Below are 19,646 nucleotides of genomic sequence, written 5' to 3' on the forward strand. Positions count from 1 at the left end.
CATCCTCCTTGGTCAGTTCTTTCTGATCCAGCCTTAAACAGGGCAGAGATAATAGAGAGCCACCAGGCCCTCAGAGTGCTGGCCCCTGGGTTCTCTTAAAGACCCAGTGGAAGTGGGACTATTGGGTTGACTACCTCAGCATGCCTTCCCTTAATGGGGAGAGAGGAAAATACTCAAAAGCTTCCACATTCGGCTTGGGTTGGGAGGGAAAGAAAGAAAGAAAAGCTACCATATGACAAGAATTATGGGAGAAATTTGCTCATGTCAGCGTCCTCTGTTTCCTGGAGGGGGATCAGGAGAAAATTTCTGCTTAAATGTTAGTCACCGAGTCCCTCCCTGTTCCATTGGATGAGGGGGGAGGGGTTTGGGGAGGGGGAGGTGTGGAGAGTGAGTGAAGTCTATTTTTTAGTATCAAATAACTTTGACAAGGAAATGATATCACAGCAATACAGTATTGCTTACAGTACAAACATACAGAACATTGTTTTTCAGAGTAGTGTGAACTCTATTTTTAAAAAAAAAAATCTTCGTGGATTTTTCCGCAGATTTTCCGCAGATTTCCAGTGGCCCCACTGATCCCTTATCCACTCATCACCAAGGTTCGTTTACATTGTAGGCTTTGACAATGACTATATTTACTGCTAGTTGCCAGATTTGTGACTCTTGTCCATCTGATTTTTCACTCATTAACATCAGATTGTCAGGTTTGATACTGCAGAAGGGCTTTTTTTTTCTCTTACAAGACTGGTACAAAACCTCTAACCTTCGACTTTTCTCTTGTCTCTTTGTATTGATGTTGATTGACCTTCATTCTTTTTTCCCTCCTGTTGTCCTTGTCTTTTAGGAAGACATAAACGCTATAGAAATGGAAGAAGACAAAAGAGACCTGATATCACGAGAGATCAGTAAATTCAGAGACACACACAAGGTAGTATTCTTGTTTTTGCACTTGATACCAAACTAGACTTTTTGCAGAATCCAAAAAAAGAAAAAAAAGACCACTTAAAACAACATTACATTAGAATTCATAAAAATGCTATTTATAGTAGGAATGAATAATAGATAGAGAGCTAGAAAACAAGAACCAAAGATCAGTACCACATTAAAGTGGTCCTGTACATTCTATGTTTAGTTCTTTCAGTTATTTAATGATTGCTTTGCAGTCATCTCACTTTAATGTGAATAAAGATTGTTTTCCATAAATTTCAATCTAAACATCAGGTTCAGGATTTATAACAATTCAAGGGGGCAGCAGGATAACATACACTTTAGTGTATTTCTGTGGGCAATTATATAGCTTAATCAGAAGAAAACAGTTTTCTTTAGAGCTAAATTTAAGGGTTATTATTTGCATAGCTTTAATTTGAGAGGGGGAAAATTTTAAAAGTAGGTCAGTGGTTACCAGACTTACCAAAATTTAGATGCATGGAAGAACTGTAAATTCCCATAAAGCTAATCTATTCATTGACCCCCACCATTATGATAGAGATCATATGGTGACTAATGCAAGATGAAACTCTCAGCTTGGAAAGTAACAAGGAATAGGATGTAAGTATGAGCTTCTGTTTTTTATTATATTTATGGATGCCCCCTCAGAAAAATATGCAAAGGGGTAACTGGCTTGGAAATGAATATTTGTGCATAGTAGATCCCTTTTATAAGCCTTGCCTACAAAAGCTTCTCAATGTTAGCGCATCTGTGAATGTTTTCTGGTTTTGAAGGTGATGCTTATGGACCATGAATAGCAAATTCTGCATGAAATGTATTTTAATGTTTAAGTGGTAAGATGGTATTAGCTCTTCCCCTAGGACTGAGTAGCCAGTAACTCAGCAGTAAAATGTTGATAAGTGTTTTTTTCTTCACATAGTCATGTTGTGGGTGTTTTTGTTTTTTTCAAAATTCAGAGTTGGAATCTGGTGAAATGGTTTAATCCCACAAGTCCAAGTCATCCATTGTGTCTAGCCCTACCTTTACTTACATAATGCTTTATTCAGCAACTTTAAATATGACTAGGAACATGTTATTTTTCTCCCAAAATTAATTTTGGGAATGAAAAAAGTGGGGAAATATCTCAGAAGAGTATTTTTTGGCAAAGTTCAGCATTCACGTTTGGGGACTAAGAGTGAAAATGTTATAGAGGTGCGTGTGTGGCTCCCCCCTCCCCCCCTTCTTTTCTTTTTGTCATCACTGATTTGCTAAATAAGCCCTGTCTTGTCAATAGTATATTATGATAAAATCATGTGGTTTAAAAAAAATCAATCTAAAATATCTATGCTTCAGAGTTTGAGAAGCTGTCAGGCATATTACTGCCTTAGACATATTTCATTGGGGAATATTTTGGATTTCCAAAAAAGATTAAAAAATGATTGTTCCTTTATTTGGGTGGTATGGTTAAAGGGGTCTTTCGGAACATCAATCACAAAGTAATGAGCACAGTGAACCTTTGCATGTTTTGGTATGAGTTTATTAAATAAGCACAGACTGTCAGGGTAATCAGCGTGGCAGGGGGCGTCCATTTACAGCACGGACGAGTCTGAAGAGAACACAAGGTAAGATTGATGATTCTTTTACCTCTTCTTTTCTGTTCCTTTCCTACATCTGTGTTTCTGTTCCTAGCCCCATTTCATTTTTCTCTAGACCTTTTATAGAAATCCATTAGATAAATACCTTTTGTAAATTAGATTTATCTGTTCTTTCATTGGCTTTGCAAGAAGAAAACTTTTGAAATGAGTCCCAAAAAACTAAGCCTAATTTACATAAGCCAAAAGATACACTAAAGAAAGAATTAGTACACTGAATAAAGTGTGCTTTGAGGAGAAAAATCCAGGAATGCTACCAAAGAAATTACTATTGGAACAGCTAAAATAATCTGTAAGTATCCCTCATCTCAGTATTTAAACACATTTCTTTATATAAGTATAAGAAATTTGAGGTAAGTTTACTTTCAAAGTTTACAAGTAGTCTAGTCTCATCTCATAAATTGAGACTTTATTAGGATCTTTTAAAGGATGAATTTCCTTGTCCCTTTAAATAGGATTTTAGTTTTGTTCATCTCTGTCAGCCTTCTGCCATTTTTATTCTCTTCTTTTGTAATCTCAATGTATTTGGTATTGAGTTAGCCTGTATTTCATATTAAATACAGACTGGCACAGTAACCAGATATATTGATCCTTTGTGAATTAGCTTTATTTCATAATTCTCTGTCAGTTCTCTGATCCATGGACAAGAGGGAAGAGTATCTAACAGGTAAGATTGCTTTTTTAAAGTTGTTTTAAATGCTTTACATAATGAAGAAAAAGAAAAATGCACATTTTATTGTTGAAGTTTTCATTTCATTGCAGTGGCACTAAACATGGAGCCAAAGGGATAAACGTGTTTTTTTTGTTGTTTTTTTTTTGTTTTTTTTTTTTTGTTTTGTTTTTGTTTTTTTTCCTGTTTGGGGTTTTTTCTACTGACTGTGTAAAAACCGTGTGGTGCACTGGCAATCTGTCAGGTTGACAAAATTTGTCTTTGTTATTTGGTTTATTTGTGAACCATGTACTTGCTCTTCCTCCCAGAAACATAGCTTATAGGCAAGGTTAATCCAGTGTTGGCGGTCCATGTCCTAGCACAGCATCTGTAAGTTAACACACAACAATTGCTTCCAAGGATGGATTTGTCATTATCTTGATGTATTTTTATTGTCTTATAGGAATTCTGGCCATAGATATGTTGCTTTGCTTTTTATTTTATTAAGAAAAATACAATTTATATATATATTTCAATAAAACTATAGCAAATAACCCTTGTTAGCCTCTCTTTGAAATGAGTGATTTCCAACCTTTTTGATACTTGGTGGGCTGTCCATCTTGTAATAGTGGGAATAAAGTAGATAGCAATGCAGCTTTTGCCTGGATTTAGCTAGACATCTTTCTGGAGGGTGGGAAGACCAGAGGTTAGATATTGTTTTATAGTGCTATTGATAAATTATTTCCATTCTTTCCCTGAAGTCCCCAGGTTGTAGTATTTTCTGGGTTGGGAGTTCTTTGGGAGTTGCAGTTCTTATTTCCCAGTTTTCAAAATGCTTTATATATATATATACATATATATATTTATTTGCCCAGAATATAGTTGCAGTCAAGTGGTGAGTGATTCATTGTATTTCTGGAGACTTTTGTCTCAACTTTGAACCACCATACTGTTTCATCTGCAGTGTAGCCATTATGTATTTATTGAGAGGTCGGCCACACTCATACAATCTCCCAGCATCTAAGGTTGGAGATTGCTGGTCTGTTTAGATTCTATGCTTTTGCACGAATTCTAGTGTTTTGATTACTGCACTTTGATCTGTCATTTATAAGATATAAAGTTAACATATTAAATATCTAATGTTAAAGCACCACTGGTTTTGGTGCATCTGTTCCCATTATTGGGCCTTGCGCCGGGAAAAATCTGAATCCTGCAGCTAAAGAATTAATTCTGAAAGTTCTTTTATTGGTTTTTAGAAACTGGAAGAAGAGAAAGGCAAAAAGGAGAAAGAGAGACAGGAAATTGAGAAAGAACGGAGAGAAAGAGAGAGGGAACGTGAAAGGGAACGAGAAAGGCGAGAACGGGAACGAGAAAGGGAAAGAGAACGTGAACGAGAAAAGGAGAAGGAACGGGAGCGGGAACGAGAGCGGGATAGGGACCGAGATCGAACAAAGGAGAGAGATCGGGACCGGGATAGAGAGCGAGACCGGGACCGAGACCGGGAAAGAAGCTCAGACCGTAATAAAGATCGAAGTCGATCAAGGTAAGTCCAAAGGAATCCTCAGCACTAGTGTGTGTTTCCTGATGCCATGAACAAAAGGCACATTGTGTTCACCTTGTCTTGTTTTAATTTTTTTTCTTTTGTTTGTTAGAGCATGGGTTTATATTACCAAGTCATTGATTTGATCTCATAAAAGGGTCAGTAAGTTAAATTCTTACATAGTCACAAATACATCTTTTGCCTGGCTATATTTTTAACATATTACAATATGCTATAAGGTGGATTTGGCTATGCTACATCCTTCCAATCTCTTATGTGTGACCTAGGACTGTGGTGACGAACCTATGGCCCGTGTGCCAAAGGGGAAATTCAGAGCCGTTTCTGTGGGCACACCTTCCTGTCGCCTCAGCACAGAGTTCACTAGAGTTCATTACTAGAAAGCCAGAGGGATGTGATCTGGGCTGCTTCCCTACCCCTTTCCATGTGCACCCGAGGACATCTCACATCACTTGCCCCTCTGAAAGGTTTTCCAACAGTGGCTTAGGGCAACCCATCACAACTGCTGGGCAAACAACTAGTCATGACCTACTGATGAAGTGCCTCCATGTTATGTATGTTTGCATATGCATGTATACACACATGTATGCATAAACTACTTGGTGGCATTTCTGTGTGTGTGTGTGTGTGTGTGTGTGTGTGTGTGTGTGTGTGTGTTTTAATACCATGTTCCTAGTGCTTTGATATTCAGAAAGTGGAAAATAGGCTTTCATCTCAAGTGCTACATTTTAATAGTTTTTCTCCAGAGGCGATCAGAGCATGGAGTTCTTTGGAGGACTTTAAGAGTTTTAGAAACTTAACCTTTGAACAAATATTGATTTTTTTTTTTTACATTTATTAATATTCATTTTTAACATGGTTACATGATTCATGCTCCTCCTTTCCCCTTCAACCCCCCCCCCCGCACCCCCCCTACCCATGCGCATTTCCACTAGTTTTGTCATGTGTCCTTGATCAAGACCAATTTCCAAATTGTTGGTAGTTGCATTAGTGTGGTAGTTTCGAGTCTACACCCTCAATCATGTCCACCCAGACCCATGCGTTCCAAATATTGATTTTTAAAAATAAGAACAAATGAATGACTAATTACCAAATCCCACTAATAAAGAATTGTTTATGATGAAATTGTTTTTCTTGAATTTAAAAATTTTGGAGTTGGAAGAAATATTTAGAAGTTATCCACTCATTTTACATATTAGAAAATTGGAGTTCAAGGCTGCTAACTACCTTATTTCATACTCAGGTAGCTTGTTACTGGCTTAGGTGACACTAGAATAAAATAAAAATAGGTAGATATGGCTCCTAAAGTCTTGGATTTGTTGTGTTTGTTTTTTTTTTGAATCATAAACTGTTAAAGCTAGAATGGGTCTTACCTGTTTCCTATTAATCTTCATTTGACATATCAGGAAACTAAGAAGGTGAACATTCTAAGGTGATAAAACTTGTTAGTGGCAAATCTGAGACAGATTCAAATTTTCTGATTCTCATTTCTGTGCTCTATTCATTATCTCTCAGATTCCAACAGCTTATTAAAATAATGCTTTGTTAACCTGATTTCAGTGAATTCTGTAAATAATTAACCCTAAAGAAATACCTTCTCTGGTCCCTTTTCCATGTATAGAATGTTAATCCTTGTGACAAAAGGCTTAAATACTGTGCTATTTAAGTTATTTCAGTTCAACAAGCATTATTAAACACCTGCTTTGTATAAGGTGCTAGGCATGTGTCATAAAGATAGGAAAAGAGAGATTAGTTACAGTTGAGCTCTTTTATTTCTTTTTTCTACCATCAATAGCAATTACCATTCTATTGACTTTCAGCTCAACACTTCAACTTGTCTAGCTATGCAATAAATAATAGTTAAACTGTAGAAATCAAACCTTTCTAAATGAATAAATCAACTCCAAATCAAAATACAACATCTGCAAAGTAGCTAGGATCTTGGAGTAAAAAGGGGGTGATTTATATTTGATATATGCCTACCATGTCCATTTCTTTCATGCTTTAATTCATTAAAGAGGTTATCCATTAGCTCTTTTTCCTATATCTATATCACAAGATTTAAATTTAAGTGTCTTTAAGTATTTCACAAACAAGTTGCCTGAGGTTCAAAGAGCCATGTACCCATTAGGTGAGGTGAGATTTCAGATCATTTACTTTCTCCATTCATGAATCCTCTTTTTCTTATTCCTGGCTTTAAGAGAATAAGAAGAGATTTCTAACAAAGTATTCATTTTTAACAGATTTTCAGTATGGTAAAAGCCAATTTGCTTGTAATTTAAAATGTGCAGCGATTTTACCATGTTTCATAAAAAAGTATTATTCAGAGGCAGCTGGGTGGCTCAATGGGTGCCAGGCCTATAGACAGGAGATCCTGGGTTTAAATCTGGCCTCAGACACTTTATAGCTATGTGACTTTGGGCAAGTCACTTAACCCGCATTGCCCAGCCCTTAATCATTGCTTAGCCCTTACCACTCTTCTATCTTAGAACCAGTATTGATTCTAAGACAGAAGGTAAGGGTTTTTTGTTGTTGTTTTTTAGGTATTATTTCCTCATTCCCTTCTACCATTTTATAAGACCATGTTACAGCTTAATTTTTGTTATTGTCATTTTGTGGCTTTAAGGTTTTAAGTATTTATGAGAATTAACATGTGGTATCTGATTATTTATAATATACTTTTTGGTATCTTCTACAAACTATGATTTAAGGAGACCTACGGAATGTTTTATCTCTTAAGGCATAAGTAGTTTATTTGGATTGAAAAGTTGTGATATGTTTCTAGATTTTCGTAGTAAAAACCTAATGAAAATGTTTTCGTGTTACAAGATTTTGATTAATTAGCTTTTGTCAACTCAGAGTTAAGCATAACTTTTCTCCTATTTTCCTCCAAACCATAATTGATAAAGTTCTTATACATTAAAATTATGAGCTTGTATATATCTGTCTCTCTGGTATGTTAGGACCTCATTTGATGGTCAGAATAATTATCAAGACTATCTACTGCTATAAATGAAGTTTTGGATGTTAGGCATAATCTGAAAGTATGTGTTTTGCTTTTATCAGATTTCAGGGACAGGTTAGGGCCCTGTGTGTTTGTTTTTTGTTTTTGCTTCTGTCTCTTAAAATAGGAATTTGAGGTTGCTCATTGAAGTTTTTCCACTTTATAAACTGACTCATTGACTCTTAAGTTTCTCACTTCTAACTACTCTTCTACTCTGACTTAAAAGTTTTATAAAATGATCCATTAAACTAATCGTACTGTCATCCAAATAAGGAGATATAATCAATATTCATAGGAGAATCAGTAGTGCAGAGAACACTGGATTTCTGTTTAGGTTCCAGCTCTTTTTTTTTTTTTTTCCAGTCAGGTGATTTTTCAAGCAATTTATTTCTATTTTCTAGGTCTCAGGTTTATTTGTAAAATTCTAGAAGTGTACTAGAGCAATTGTGTCCAACTCAAATAGAAAACCACAAATTAACATTATGTTGTATTTTATTCTTAATGATTTTTGTAAGTGGAAAATTATTTACATTTCCCAATTAAATTTTAATCTGGTTTAGGCCATATTTAGTAAGCTGGAAGTTTGACACCGCTAGACTAGGTGATTTCAAATGCCCCTCATAGCCTTGAATCTTATGATTCTTACTATAGCTGTTGTAAAGCATTATCCCACTGGTTGGGATCTTCCATGTATAGTTTTGCTGAGTATGTTATTTTTTTCTCTTAAACCTTGATTTGCTTTTAATGATTGATATGAAATTATAATACAGATATTATATATGCAATAGTATGTTAAAGCGATTTTGCCTCAGAATCAGGAAGATAAGTATGTCAAAGCCCAATCTCGGACACAGATTTTCTGAGTGATCCATGACAAATCATTTAACCTCTTAGCGTCCAAGCAGTTCTTTAAAATTACAAGTTGCGGAACTTTGCAGATTTACATTGTGACATTTTTCTTCACGAGGACTCCCTTTATTCTGAAGGAATCAAAGGTCCATACCAAAAATATCAACTACAGTTCTTGGAATCAAGATGTTGTTAAATCAAATCTCAAACTTGGAAACAAATATAAAACTCCTATTGAGTAGAATATGACCTAGGAGTATAGCTCTTTATCATCATTCTTGATGAAGCCAAGTATTAAAAATAGATTTCATTAGAAATTAGACATCAGCTGTTTCGTATAATGTAAACTGTTCTACAGTTGGTCTGGCTACCTTTATAAGAAATGAGAATCATTATTATACTACGTGTTTTGTAGAGAGAAGAGCAGAGACCGTGAACGAGAACGGGAACGTGAAAGAGAGAGGGAACGGGAGCGGGAGAGGGAAAGAGAACGGGAACGGGAGCGAGAGAGAGAAAGGGAACGAGAGAGAGAGAAAGACAAGAAAAGAGATCGAGAAGAAGATGAAGAAGATGCTTATGAACGGCGAAAGCTGGAGAGAAAATTACGAGAGAAGGAAGCTGCTTATCAAGAGGTAACAGGAAGGAGCCAGGGTTCCTTTTTCTTACCCTCTGCTGCTGAGGGACCTTCTGTGTCACTGTCAATGACAAAGATATTCTTGGAGTGTTACCTTTTTTTTTTTTTTTTTTTTTTAATGCTTATGACATTTTCCTTTAGCGACTTAAGAATTGGGAGATCAGAGAACGGAAGAAAACTAGAGAATATGAGAAAGAAGCTGAAAGAGAAGAAGAGAGACGAAGAGAAATGGTAAGCATTTATGCTCCAAAGACATTAAATAGGAGCTTCTGTATAGTAAAGATTGATTTGCTCATTTGTACTTTTTGCTCATTGTCTCATTTGAGACAAAATTCTGAAACAACAAAAGAGTTTGTGTGGTATTTTAGAATTATTTTACTAGAGGTGATACAGTATATCTTTTTCTGCCTCTGGAGTTGTTTATATTTTTCTGTCTATATTTTTATTCTTCTCTTTGGAGAGTATTCTTATAATAATTCTGTCTTGTGCTTCTCTGTCTGTTATAGAGAGTGTGCTAAAAGTTATAGTGCAATTTTAAGCTACTAAAGCTTTAAAAATAGTTATTTAGGCTTTAATAGCTTAAAACTGCCCTAATACTTCTGGGACACCATGTACCTTAAATTTCAGGAGTTGGAATAAGAATTAAAAGTGTAATCTTGTGTTCCTTTTTTTTTTTTTTTTTTTAATTTTAAACCCTTAACTTCTGTGTATTGACTTATAGGTGGAAGAGTGGTAAGGGTGGGCAATGGGGGTCAAGTGACTTGCCCAGGGTCACACATTTGGGAAGTGTCTGAGGCCGGATTCGAACCTAGGACCTCCCGTCTCTAGGCCTGGCTCTCAATCCAGTGAGCTACCCAGCTGCCCCTTGTGTTCCTTTTTATTGACAGAATTATTAAGCATTATTCTCAAATGGACCTTTTACAAGTAACTTTGATGTCCAATCCTATATTGAGCTAAAAGCTCCCTATAAGCTTCAAAGATGAGAGCTCTCAACTATATGAATTAAAAGTTTTCCTTAATAATGAAGTTATTAACTATATAGAGATGTTGGGTTAATATAATACATGATTCTTGTTTCACTGACTACAGAATTTATAAAAATAAATAGAATTTAATTTGGTATAGTCAGAATTTAATTTAATTTAGATCCATAAGGTCTATGATAATTTCTGTGTGATAATGTGTGTTTGTTTTTTGTTTTTAGGCAAAAGAAGCCAAACGGCTAAAAGAATTCTTGGAAGATTATGATGATGATAGAGATGATCCTAAATATTATAGGTAAATAACATTATTCTTTTGACCATTTGAAGGTGAATAAAAATGAGTTTGTTTTCCCAGGGAAACCCAGAGATTTTTACAGCCCTCTGACACTAAAGTTTTGATAAACTTGAGCATAAAAACCATGGGGGAAACTATTGCCTGGCTGTGGAGCCTGAAGTAGAAAATCTTGTCCCTGCCCATAAAACCTCAGAGGACTGTCTTCTGTAGCTTTAACAACCAGCTTTCCTGCCTATAATTCAGCATATCTGAAAGATTCCTTCGCACATTTTATTAATTCCTTTTGGCTTTTACATTATTAGCTGACACTGTGCTCAGCCTTGAGCATGTCTGGCATTATACATAATATTACTCACATGATCTCCTCTCTCAAGAAAGGAGAAAGTTAGCAGACTTTCTGACACTTAACCTGATTACTGTTCATTATAACAAATGTAAATGTATGCTTAGTGATGATTATAATCCATAATGGTATATTATATTGCATTTGAGTTTGACGTTCGTCATGTTACTCTGTGAGGGAATGTTGTCAGTTATAGTCAAGAGTAGAACCAGAATGTATTACAAAACTCAAGTAACTACTCTCATTATCCACTGTTTTCCATTTTCTATCCTGCATGTTCACTTCCTTTTGGGGTTATTCTCAAGAAGAAAAGTTTCATCATTCAAGTAAGGTTGTAGGGACTCTGTTAATAAAAAAGGCCATTTAGAACAACTGATTATTTTCATAATATTGATTTTTCTGCCCTAGAACCAAAGGAAAGTAGAATCATATGTTTTATTCTTAGTCAGATAGGCAAGAAAGGTCCTCTCTTTCACTGGTGACTGAAAACCTTACTAGACATTGCTTTCTAAAAATCAGTTTGACTGGCTTATTTTTCTAGTATAGCTTAGCTTTAGGAAGTTATATTCTTAATAATGATTGTTAATGAATAAGTATTAGCATGTTTTGAGCTTCATCTAGATGTTTTAGGGAATATCAGAGAACTGTTAAGCTCTGGTCCTTGTCCTCAGGAATATAGCTTTTGTTTTTACATGGAAGATACAGTTATTTGGAAGCATTTCTTCTACTATTTGGCTGCTAAATTTGGAAGATAAAGACCTAATGTTTTGAGGCTCATATCTTTTATAGGGGTAGCGCACTTCAGAAAAGATTGCGTGACAGAGAAAAAGAAATGGAAGCAGATGAACGAGATAGGAAGAGAGAAAAGGAGGAATTGGAAGAAATAAGACAGCGTCTTCTGGCAGAAGGACATCCAGATCCAGATGCAGAGCTCCAAAGAGTAAGAAACAAATTTGAATATTTGAGAAAAGATAATGAGTTTTAAACGTTTCCTCACTATGATAGAATTCAGTTTCTGGTTCAGAGCAATGCAAGTTGCATTCTTTGTAGTAATAATAAGTCATAATCAGTGTATAAAGAATTACAAAGTATACCCCTTACAACAACTCTTGGTTTTAAAAAATCCATATCATGATCCACAAAAATAATCCTTTTTAGGTGATTTTGCAGAGACATTTTGAAAGAGTTCTGCTATTCTTGGGATATATTTATTTGTAGGGTTTCTTTTAATTCATTCCTATTAAGTGTTTTTTGTATTTTAAACCCTTAACTTCTGTGTATTGACTTATAGGTGGAAGAGTGGTAAGGGTAGGCAATGGGGGTCAAGTGATTTGCCCAGGGTCACACAGCTGGGAAGTGTCTGAGGCCAGATTTGAACCTAGGACCTCCTGTCTCTAGGCCTGGCTCTCAATCCACTGAGCTACCCAGCTGCCCTCCTATTAAGTTTTGTATATATAATATGATTTATTTTTTCTAACAGAAAATCATCCAACAAATCCTTTATATTCTTTCTGTGTAGAGTTACTCTGGTAACTAGGTCCTTGATGAGCAAGAGCTAATGGAGACAAAGAGAATTGATTATGAATAGCCCAGCTGAGATATCCTATTATAATGTATAAGTTACTGAATTAATACTTTTGATGATTTTTTCCCCATTAGTTTTCCAAATGTTTGAAAACATAATTGCTTTGTGAGACAATTGGGTAGCTCATTGGATAGAGAACTAGGGAGCCCTGGATTCAGATTTGGCCTCAGACACTTCCTACCTGTGTGACCTTGGGCAAGTCACTTAACCATCACCTTCTGCCTTGAAACTGATCATTACTTTCAATTCTAAGATGGAAAATAGGGGTTTTTTAAAAATACAAAATAATTTTTTTTGTCTTCCTTTCAAAGCCATTATACTAAAAGAGCTACTTTATGCTTTATAACATTTTGTGTACTATTTAACATAGCAACTTGTGCAGAGTAAGTATTCTTAAATTATCCAGTACAGAGAGTAATTGCTCTTTTTAAATTCTTTCCTGAAATGTCCCATTATTTGGGGAAGAAGGGAATTTTAATTCCATACTATTGCAGTTCATTCACATTAATCTTAATTGGTTGTAGATGGAACAAGAAGCTGAAAGGCGCAGGCAACCACAAATAAAGCAGGAGCCAGAGTCAGAGGAAGAAGAAGAAGAAAAGCAAGAGAAAGAGGAAAAACGAGAAGAGCCCATGGAGGAAGAAGAGGAGCCAGAACAAAAACCTTGTCTTAAACCTACTTTGCGGCCCATCAGCTCAGCCCCATCAGTTTCATCTGCTAGTGGCAATGCAACCCCCAATACTCCTGGGGATGAATCTCCCTGTGGTATCATCATCCCCCATGAAAACTCACCTGATCAACAGCAACCTGAGGAACACAGGCCAAAAATAGGATTAAGTCTTAAGCTGGGTATGTTGGTATTCTTTTTTGGTCTATTAGGATAAAGGATCAAAGAAGTTAGCACCACCTCTGCATTTTACTGTAGGCCAAAGAATTAATTGGAGGTGGTTAATAATTATTTAAAGTGCATTGGCAAAATGCTTTTCTAGTTCACTATTTTCATAGTTTTATTCATGCATCTCTATCAAACTCTGAGAAATGAAAAATATAGTTATCTAGCACTTGTGTATAGTAAGATTTCTCCTAAGAGAAGGGCTTCTTAAGTTGGGTTCTATAAATTTGATGTTTTAAATATTTTGATATTATTGTTTCCTTTATAACCTAATACATTCTCTCTATTTGAAAACAATCTGACTAGGGGTGCATAGGTTATAACTATTGACTACCTATTGTCACAGCCCTGCTATATTTGGATCTTTCTGTGAGAATTTTGATAGCCTGTGATAATATGCAGGGATCATAGGCTATAAATGAGATAATAACTTAAAATGATCTTTCCTGAAGGATTATTAAATTATCCTTTTATTTAAGGTGCTTCCAATAGTCCTGGCCAACCTAATGCTGTAAAGAGAAAGAAGCTCCCTGTGGATAGTGTTTTCAACAAATTTGAGGATGAAGATAGTGATGATGTGCCCCGGAAAAGGAAACTGGTTCCCTTAGATTATGGTGAAGACGATAAAAGTTCCACCAAAGGCACTGTTAATACAGAAGAAAAGCGCAAACACATCAAAAGTCTCATTGAGAAAATCCCGACAGCTAAACCTGAGCTCTTTGCATATCCCCTCGATTGGTCTATTGTAGATTCTGTGAGTTGTTGCTTTAAAATTTTTTCTATTTATGTCTGGCTTAAATTATTGTATGAGAGGACCAAGGATGGAATAGAATGGAAAGCCATGTATTAAGAGCTTACTTACTGTGCCAAGTTCTAGGGACACAAATAGAAAAGTGAGGCAGTCCCTCTTCTCAAAGAATTCACATTTTATTTAGGGGAGGAAGCACATTAAGAAGGCTTCAGCTTCATAGCAGATGGAAAGTCTAAGGAAAGGAACAATTGCCAGGGCATTGGTTTACAGCCAGTCACTGTTGGAATTGTAATGTGCACAAGGTAAACAGTGGACTGGGGCTCTGAGCCACCTCCAGCAAAGGGAAGGACAGGGCCCAATAGGTGGGCAAGAGCATCCAGCTGAGTATTTATGTGGGGGTGGGGAGGGAAAGGAATTGGTCAGTGGAAGTTGGGGTAAGAGAATGAAAGAGTTCTCCAAGGCTGATGCATTTTTAGGCTGTAGTAAGGGTCCTTGAGTAGTACTTGACTATTTTTCACAGTATCATTGAGGAAAATGCTAGTAAAGTATATCATTAGTTTGTGTAATGAAAAATTTCCTTACCTTTTCCCCCTCACACTCTTTATTTGAAACTAGTTTTGTAGGTCACAATTGGCTATAAGCAAATTATTTGCAATGTTAGCATTTTAATATGACTGTCATATATTTGAATGCAAATAATATCTTTTATCTGGTGACCCACTGAGGTACCATTTTTCTTGTTGTTCCAACTATTAATATTTCTATTAAGTGGTTTATTGAGGATACAAATTTTGAAGCAAGTCAAGTAAATATTATCTCTTTCTAATGCAGACATTAATGGAACGTCGAATTAGACCATGGATTAATAAGAAAATCATAGAATATATAGGTGAAGAAGAAGCCACGTTAGTTGATTTCGTTTGTTCTAAGGTTAGTGCTTTACACTTTCTTTCTTATGTCAGGACTCTATTGATCCAAGGGTAGACCATATTGAACTTTGTAAATGATCTTTAAGAATTACTTTAGGGGGCATCTAGGTGGCTCAGTGGATTAAGAACCAGGATCAGAGATAGGAGATCTTGAGTTAAAATCTGGCTTCAGATGCTTCCTAGCAGTGTGACCCTGGGTAAGTCATTTAACCCTCATTGCCTAACCCTTACTGGTCTTCTACCTTGGAACCAATATAAGACAGAAGGTAAGGGTTAAAAAAAATTGCTTTAAATGAAAAACTGATCTTTTTGCAACCAACCCTGAATGAGCTTCTCTGAGTTTAGCTGGATTGATAGAATATGTCTCTAGGCGTGTTCTCAAATCCTTTCAAATTCAGTTGTTCCTGCCCAACCTTATGCTCTGCTTTGGAGATCTCAGGGTCACCAATGTGCCAAAACAAAGGCATTTGATACCACTCTGCCATGTAAGCCTCCTCTGATCTTATGCCAGCTACCAGCTCCAACCAGCACCCTCAGTAAAGGAACATGCAACCAAGGATTAAGGGAGAGCAACATGGTTGGAAGCTGCTTTGCCTTGCCCCTTCTCTCTGAATGGTGGTGAGAAACAGGAAGCCATGTGTGGTTATAGCATTACTACCTTTGCTTATAGTTGAGAAGAAAAGTAATTTTGCACCACAAAAATTGTTTAGACCCTTTATTAATAAGCATTTGATTAAGGGTACAACCATTCTTCTCTCTTTTCAGGCATAGTTACCTGGGAAAAAGAAATAATGAGGAATTTTATTTTTAAAATTTTATTTAACAAAAATTTTCCTCTCCTCCCCTACACCTTGGCTTATTTTGAACAAGAAATTAAAAAACAAAACCCTTACATCAAATATACATAGTCAAGCAAAACAAATTTTCTTTAGCCATGTCAAAAATGTAAATGTGTGGGGGCAGCTGGGTGACTCAGTGGATTGAGAGCCAGTTCCAGAGACTGGAGGTCCTGGGTTCAAATCTGGCCTCAGATACGACTTACCTGTGTGACCCTGGGCAAGTTACTTAACCCCCATTGCCCCTAGCCCTTACTGCTCTTCTTCCGTCTTAGAATCAATACATCTTAGAATCAATACACTGTATTGATTCTAAGATGGAAGGTAAAGAGTTGTTGTTTTTTTTTAATGTGGGTGCGTGTGTGTGTGTGTGTGTGTGTGTGTGTGTGTGTGTGTGTGTGTGTGTGTGTATGTGTAGATAGCTAGGTTGGTTGGTCTATCCGTGTCTGTTTATCTGTGTTCTGAGTCCATCACTCTTCTCAGAAGATGGGTATCATGCTTGATCATGAATCCTTTGGAATCATGGTCAGTCAGTACATCGATCACAATTCTCAAGTCTGAGTTGTTTTTCTTCACAGTGCTGTTACCTATCAATGTTTTCTTGGTTCTGCTCATTCCATTCTGAATCTGTTTATAGAAATCTTCCTAGGTTTCCCTAAGAAAGACCCCTTCATCATTTCTTACCCATAATAATAGTACACTTATGAATAATCTGTTTAGCTATTCTTCCCATTGGTGGTCACCTCCTCAGTTTCAAGTTCTTATGCCCACTGCAAAAAGAACTACTCAAAATATTTTTTGTGCATATGGGTCCTTGTTTTCTCTTCTGGTCTTTTTTGGGATATGGATCTAGTAGTGGTTTTGCCGGGGTAATCGGTTAATAAACATTTATTAAGCCTCTACTACATGTCAGAAAAGTGCTAATAATCAAGTTTTATTTTGCATTAACAAATCAAAGTTACTATATAGTAAAACAGCGTATGTCTCTAAGGCTGTTATTAGGGGCATAGTGAAGAAATACTATTTATTTTTCCATCTCCCTGGTTAGATAATGAGTTCAGGATGGAGCAAGCCTGGACTTTTATTTTCATCTCTTGGTACCATGGCATTAAAAAAGATCAGTAAAAGGAAGGTTGTTTTTGGGTTGTGTATTAAAATATACCTATGATAACTCCTTTAATTGATATAAGGCTTTATTGTTACATGTTGTTTTGCATATATTATCTTGGTTTTACCAAGCATTCAGTGATATGTAGTTAGTTACAAATTTATACCTATTTTATAAATTAGGACGTTGACCTTCAGAGGTTAAGGGAATTGCCTCAAGTTCTTATATCTCCGTGATCTTAGATCTGTAGATGGCAACTCCAGTTCTTGTCTTGAAAAAGTAAAATTAATGGTACATTTGAACTTAATAGTAATTTGAGATTGTGAAATCTACTCAACTATAAGATAATAGAAATGTCAGTCTTAGGGTCCTACATCTAGACCAATGCTTCTTCCGCTGTGTTATGTTGCATGCTATTGATTTTTCACTTTGATTACACCAGATACTTCTAAATATGTTTTTTTTTAACTGCTACCTGTTAATTATAGACATTGTTATTTATATATTATATATATAAATTATATAATTATGTGTGAATTATGAATATTTATATAATTATATATAAATTACATATTATATATAATGTTAATTATAGCCATAAAATAAAATACTACAAAGTTTTCTTAAGTTCATTAGAAAACCATTGAAATCATTTTGAGGATTTTTCTCAAAATCACTGGCATTGTCTTTTCCCTCTTGAAGTTTTCAGACTAAAGATTTTTTGATTTTTTTTTCAGGTTATGGCCCATAGTTCACCACAAAGCATATTAGATGATGTTGCCATGGTAAGTTGGATTTTTTTTATTTATAAATGCCTTGTTTTTCCCTTTTCCTTGGTATTGTGAAATTTCCATCTTTGGACATCATGTACATAATAAATTTCATTGATTATTGACATGTTATATCAAAGAGGCTTTCTTTTCTAAGCCACTTGCACATTCGCCTCAGGCATCATTGTACAATGCCATGGTCAGTGATTTTGTTTCTTATTGTAGTCATCTGTTTGATACAAAGCCTGATCAAATTACTGGTTTAATCAGTGCCCTCCAATTAATGAAATTTTTGAGTAATGTCATGCATTGGTATGCATAAATAGTTTAGTCTGTGATATATATAGTGCAATCAATTCTCTTTTTTTTAATTATTATTTTTTTTAAACCCTTACCTTCCATCTTGGAGTCAATACTGTGTATTGGCTCCAAGGCAGAAGAGTGGTAAAGGCTAGGCAATGGGGGTCAAGTGACTTGCCCAGGGTCACACAGCTGGGAAGTGTCTGAGGCCAGATTTGAACCTAGGACCTCCTGCCTCTAGGCTTGGCTCTCAATCCACTGAGCTACCCAGCTGTCCCCAGTACAATCAATTCTTAAGTAATAGTGATTTCATTTTTTGTGAGCATAAGCTGTTGTTTCCTCAGCTGGCCTTTGGTTATCTTACCAATCAGTAATTATCTTTAATTATCCTCTGGTAGAGGGCAGAATGAGGGAAAAAACTAAGTTTTGTTATATTTGTCTTTTCATAGCATCTCTAGCAGAGGGTGTAAGATGTTCAACTATAGACAGAAATAAAGTTTTGATCTTTTCTGAAGATTATATTTGCTATAATTCCATTTTTAGTTGTATGGATAAAATGACCTTTGACTATTATCTGCTTATGTATATGTAAGTCTGACATTTTCTGTAGTCTGAATATCATTCTCAAATAATAAGTTGGGAAGTTGACAACATAATTTTTTTAAAAAGGATACCTTGATCAGCAGGTAGGAGAAATATTCTTGATTGCTGTTAAAGTTGCTATTTGGTCTTCCTCCATTCTACCAAATGGCAATAATGTTATTTATTTATTTTTTGTGAGTGTCATGGGAGTAAATGAAAAAAATGTAAATGAAGTACTTTGAACAAAGGCACCCTGAAGTCAGTTTGACTCTTTTTCTGTGGATATTTTATAAACCTTTTTTTGTAACAAGAACATTTCTTTCTACGTATAAATTATTTAAAACAAGGATTTTATATAGCCATAGTCTCTCTTGACTTTTTATCACGTTGTAGACAACTACAATCTCTCAGTGCAAGGAAGGCCCATAGCACCACAATTTTAAGTAATGTATCTTGTTAAAAGTTGTCATTGTTGTTCTTAGTAATTTCCTACCTGTGTGTAGACCCTTCTCCATCAGAGTTCTACTCTGATTTTCCTGTGTCACAATGAAGTTCTCAAAGGCTCTGCCACTAGGGTCAAATCTCTGGCAGGCCCTACCAAGATGGTAAGGGGATGTCCTTTCCCTAAATTTAGAGTTCTGAGAGAAAAGGCTCCTTGCCAGTTTGGCCAAAGGGTTGTGATTTTGGGGAGGGGGGGCAAAGCCTTTGTCAAAGACCATTTATCAAGTTATAGATAGGTTGCAGTTTGTGTCTGTGGAAGGAATTCCCACAGTGATTAGATTATAAAAAAAAGTAATAAAATACTTAAGTACCATATGGAGAGACATGTTGTTTCACATTTACTCTAGTTTCCCATAGGTAGCTTTCCCTCTAAGTTATAGCTGAAAATAAAACATTTTGTTGCATACTCCTTCACATTTGACTATGAAAATTAATTGTGCTGGCCATTACTATTGAAGACGTTAATGATTGTTTTAATCAAAAATTGTTTTTTTTTCC

The 19,646-nt window shown here is 35.7% G+C and overlaps 1 protein-coding gene across 5 annotated transcripts in view; it reads left to right on the forward strand.

Moving 5' to 3' along the window:
• RBM25 (RNA binding motif protein 25) overlaps nucleotides 1–19,646 on the forward strand; it is a 50,388-nt gene that overhangs the window by 29,176 nt on the left and 1,566 nt on the right. For 3 of the 5 annotated variants that reach the window (XM_044664927.1, XM_044664925.1, XM_044664926.1), the window contains exons 8-18: nucleotides 546–599; nucleotides 845–928; nucleotides 4,485–4,771; nucleotides 9,055–9,271; nucleotides 9,415–9,504; nucleotides 10,478–10,551; nucleotides 11,684–11,834; nucleotides 13,004–13,328; nucleotides 13,851–14,125; nucleotides 14,954–15,052; nucleotides 17,733–17,780. In XM_044664927.1, the coding sequence (XP_044520862.1) occupies nucleotides 546–599; nucleotides 845–928; nucleotides 4,485–4,771; nucleotides 9,055–9,271; nucleotides 9,415–9,504; nucleotides 10,478–10,551; nucleotides 11,684–11,834; nucleotides 13,004–13,328; nucleotides 13,851–14,125; nucleotides 14,954–15,052; nucleotides 17,733–17,780 (1,704 nt within the window). The remainder of the gene's footprint in view (nucleotides 1–545; nucleotides 600–844; nucleotides 929–4,484; nucleotides 4,772–9,054; nucleotides 9,272–9,414; nucleotides 9,505–10,477; nucleotides 10,552–11,683; nucleotides 11,835–13,003; nucleotides 13,329–13,850; nucleotides 14,126–14,953; nucleotides 15,053–17,732; nucleotides 17,781–19,646) is intronic. The other 2 variants (XM_044664928.1, XM_044664929.1) reach the window with 1 other exon arrangement.

The sequence above is a fragment of the Gracilinanus agilis genome, chromosome 2 (genome assembly GCF_016433145.1).
Source record: "Gracilinanus agilis isolate LMUSP501 chromosome 2, AgileGrace, whole genome shotgun sequence".
In the NCBI taxonomy this organism is placed as follows: domain Eukaryota; kingdom Metazoa; phylum Chordata; class Mammalia; order Didelphimorphia; family Didelphidae; genus Gracilinanus; species Gracilinanus agilis.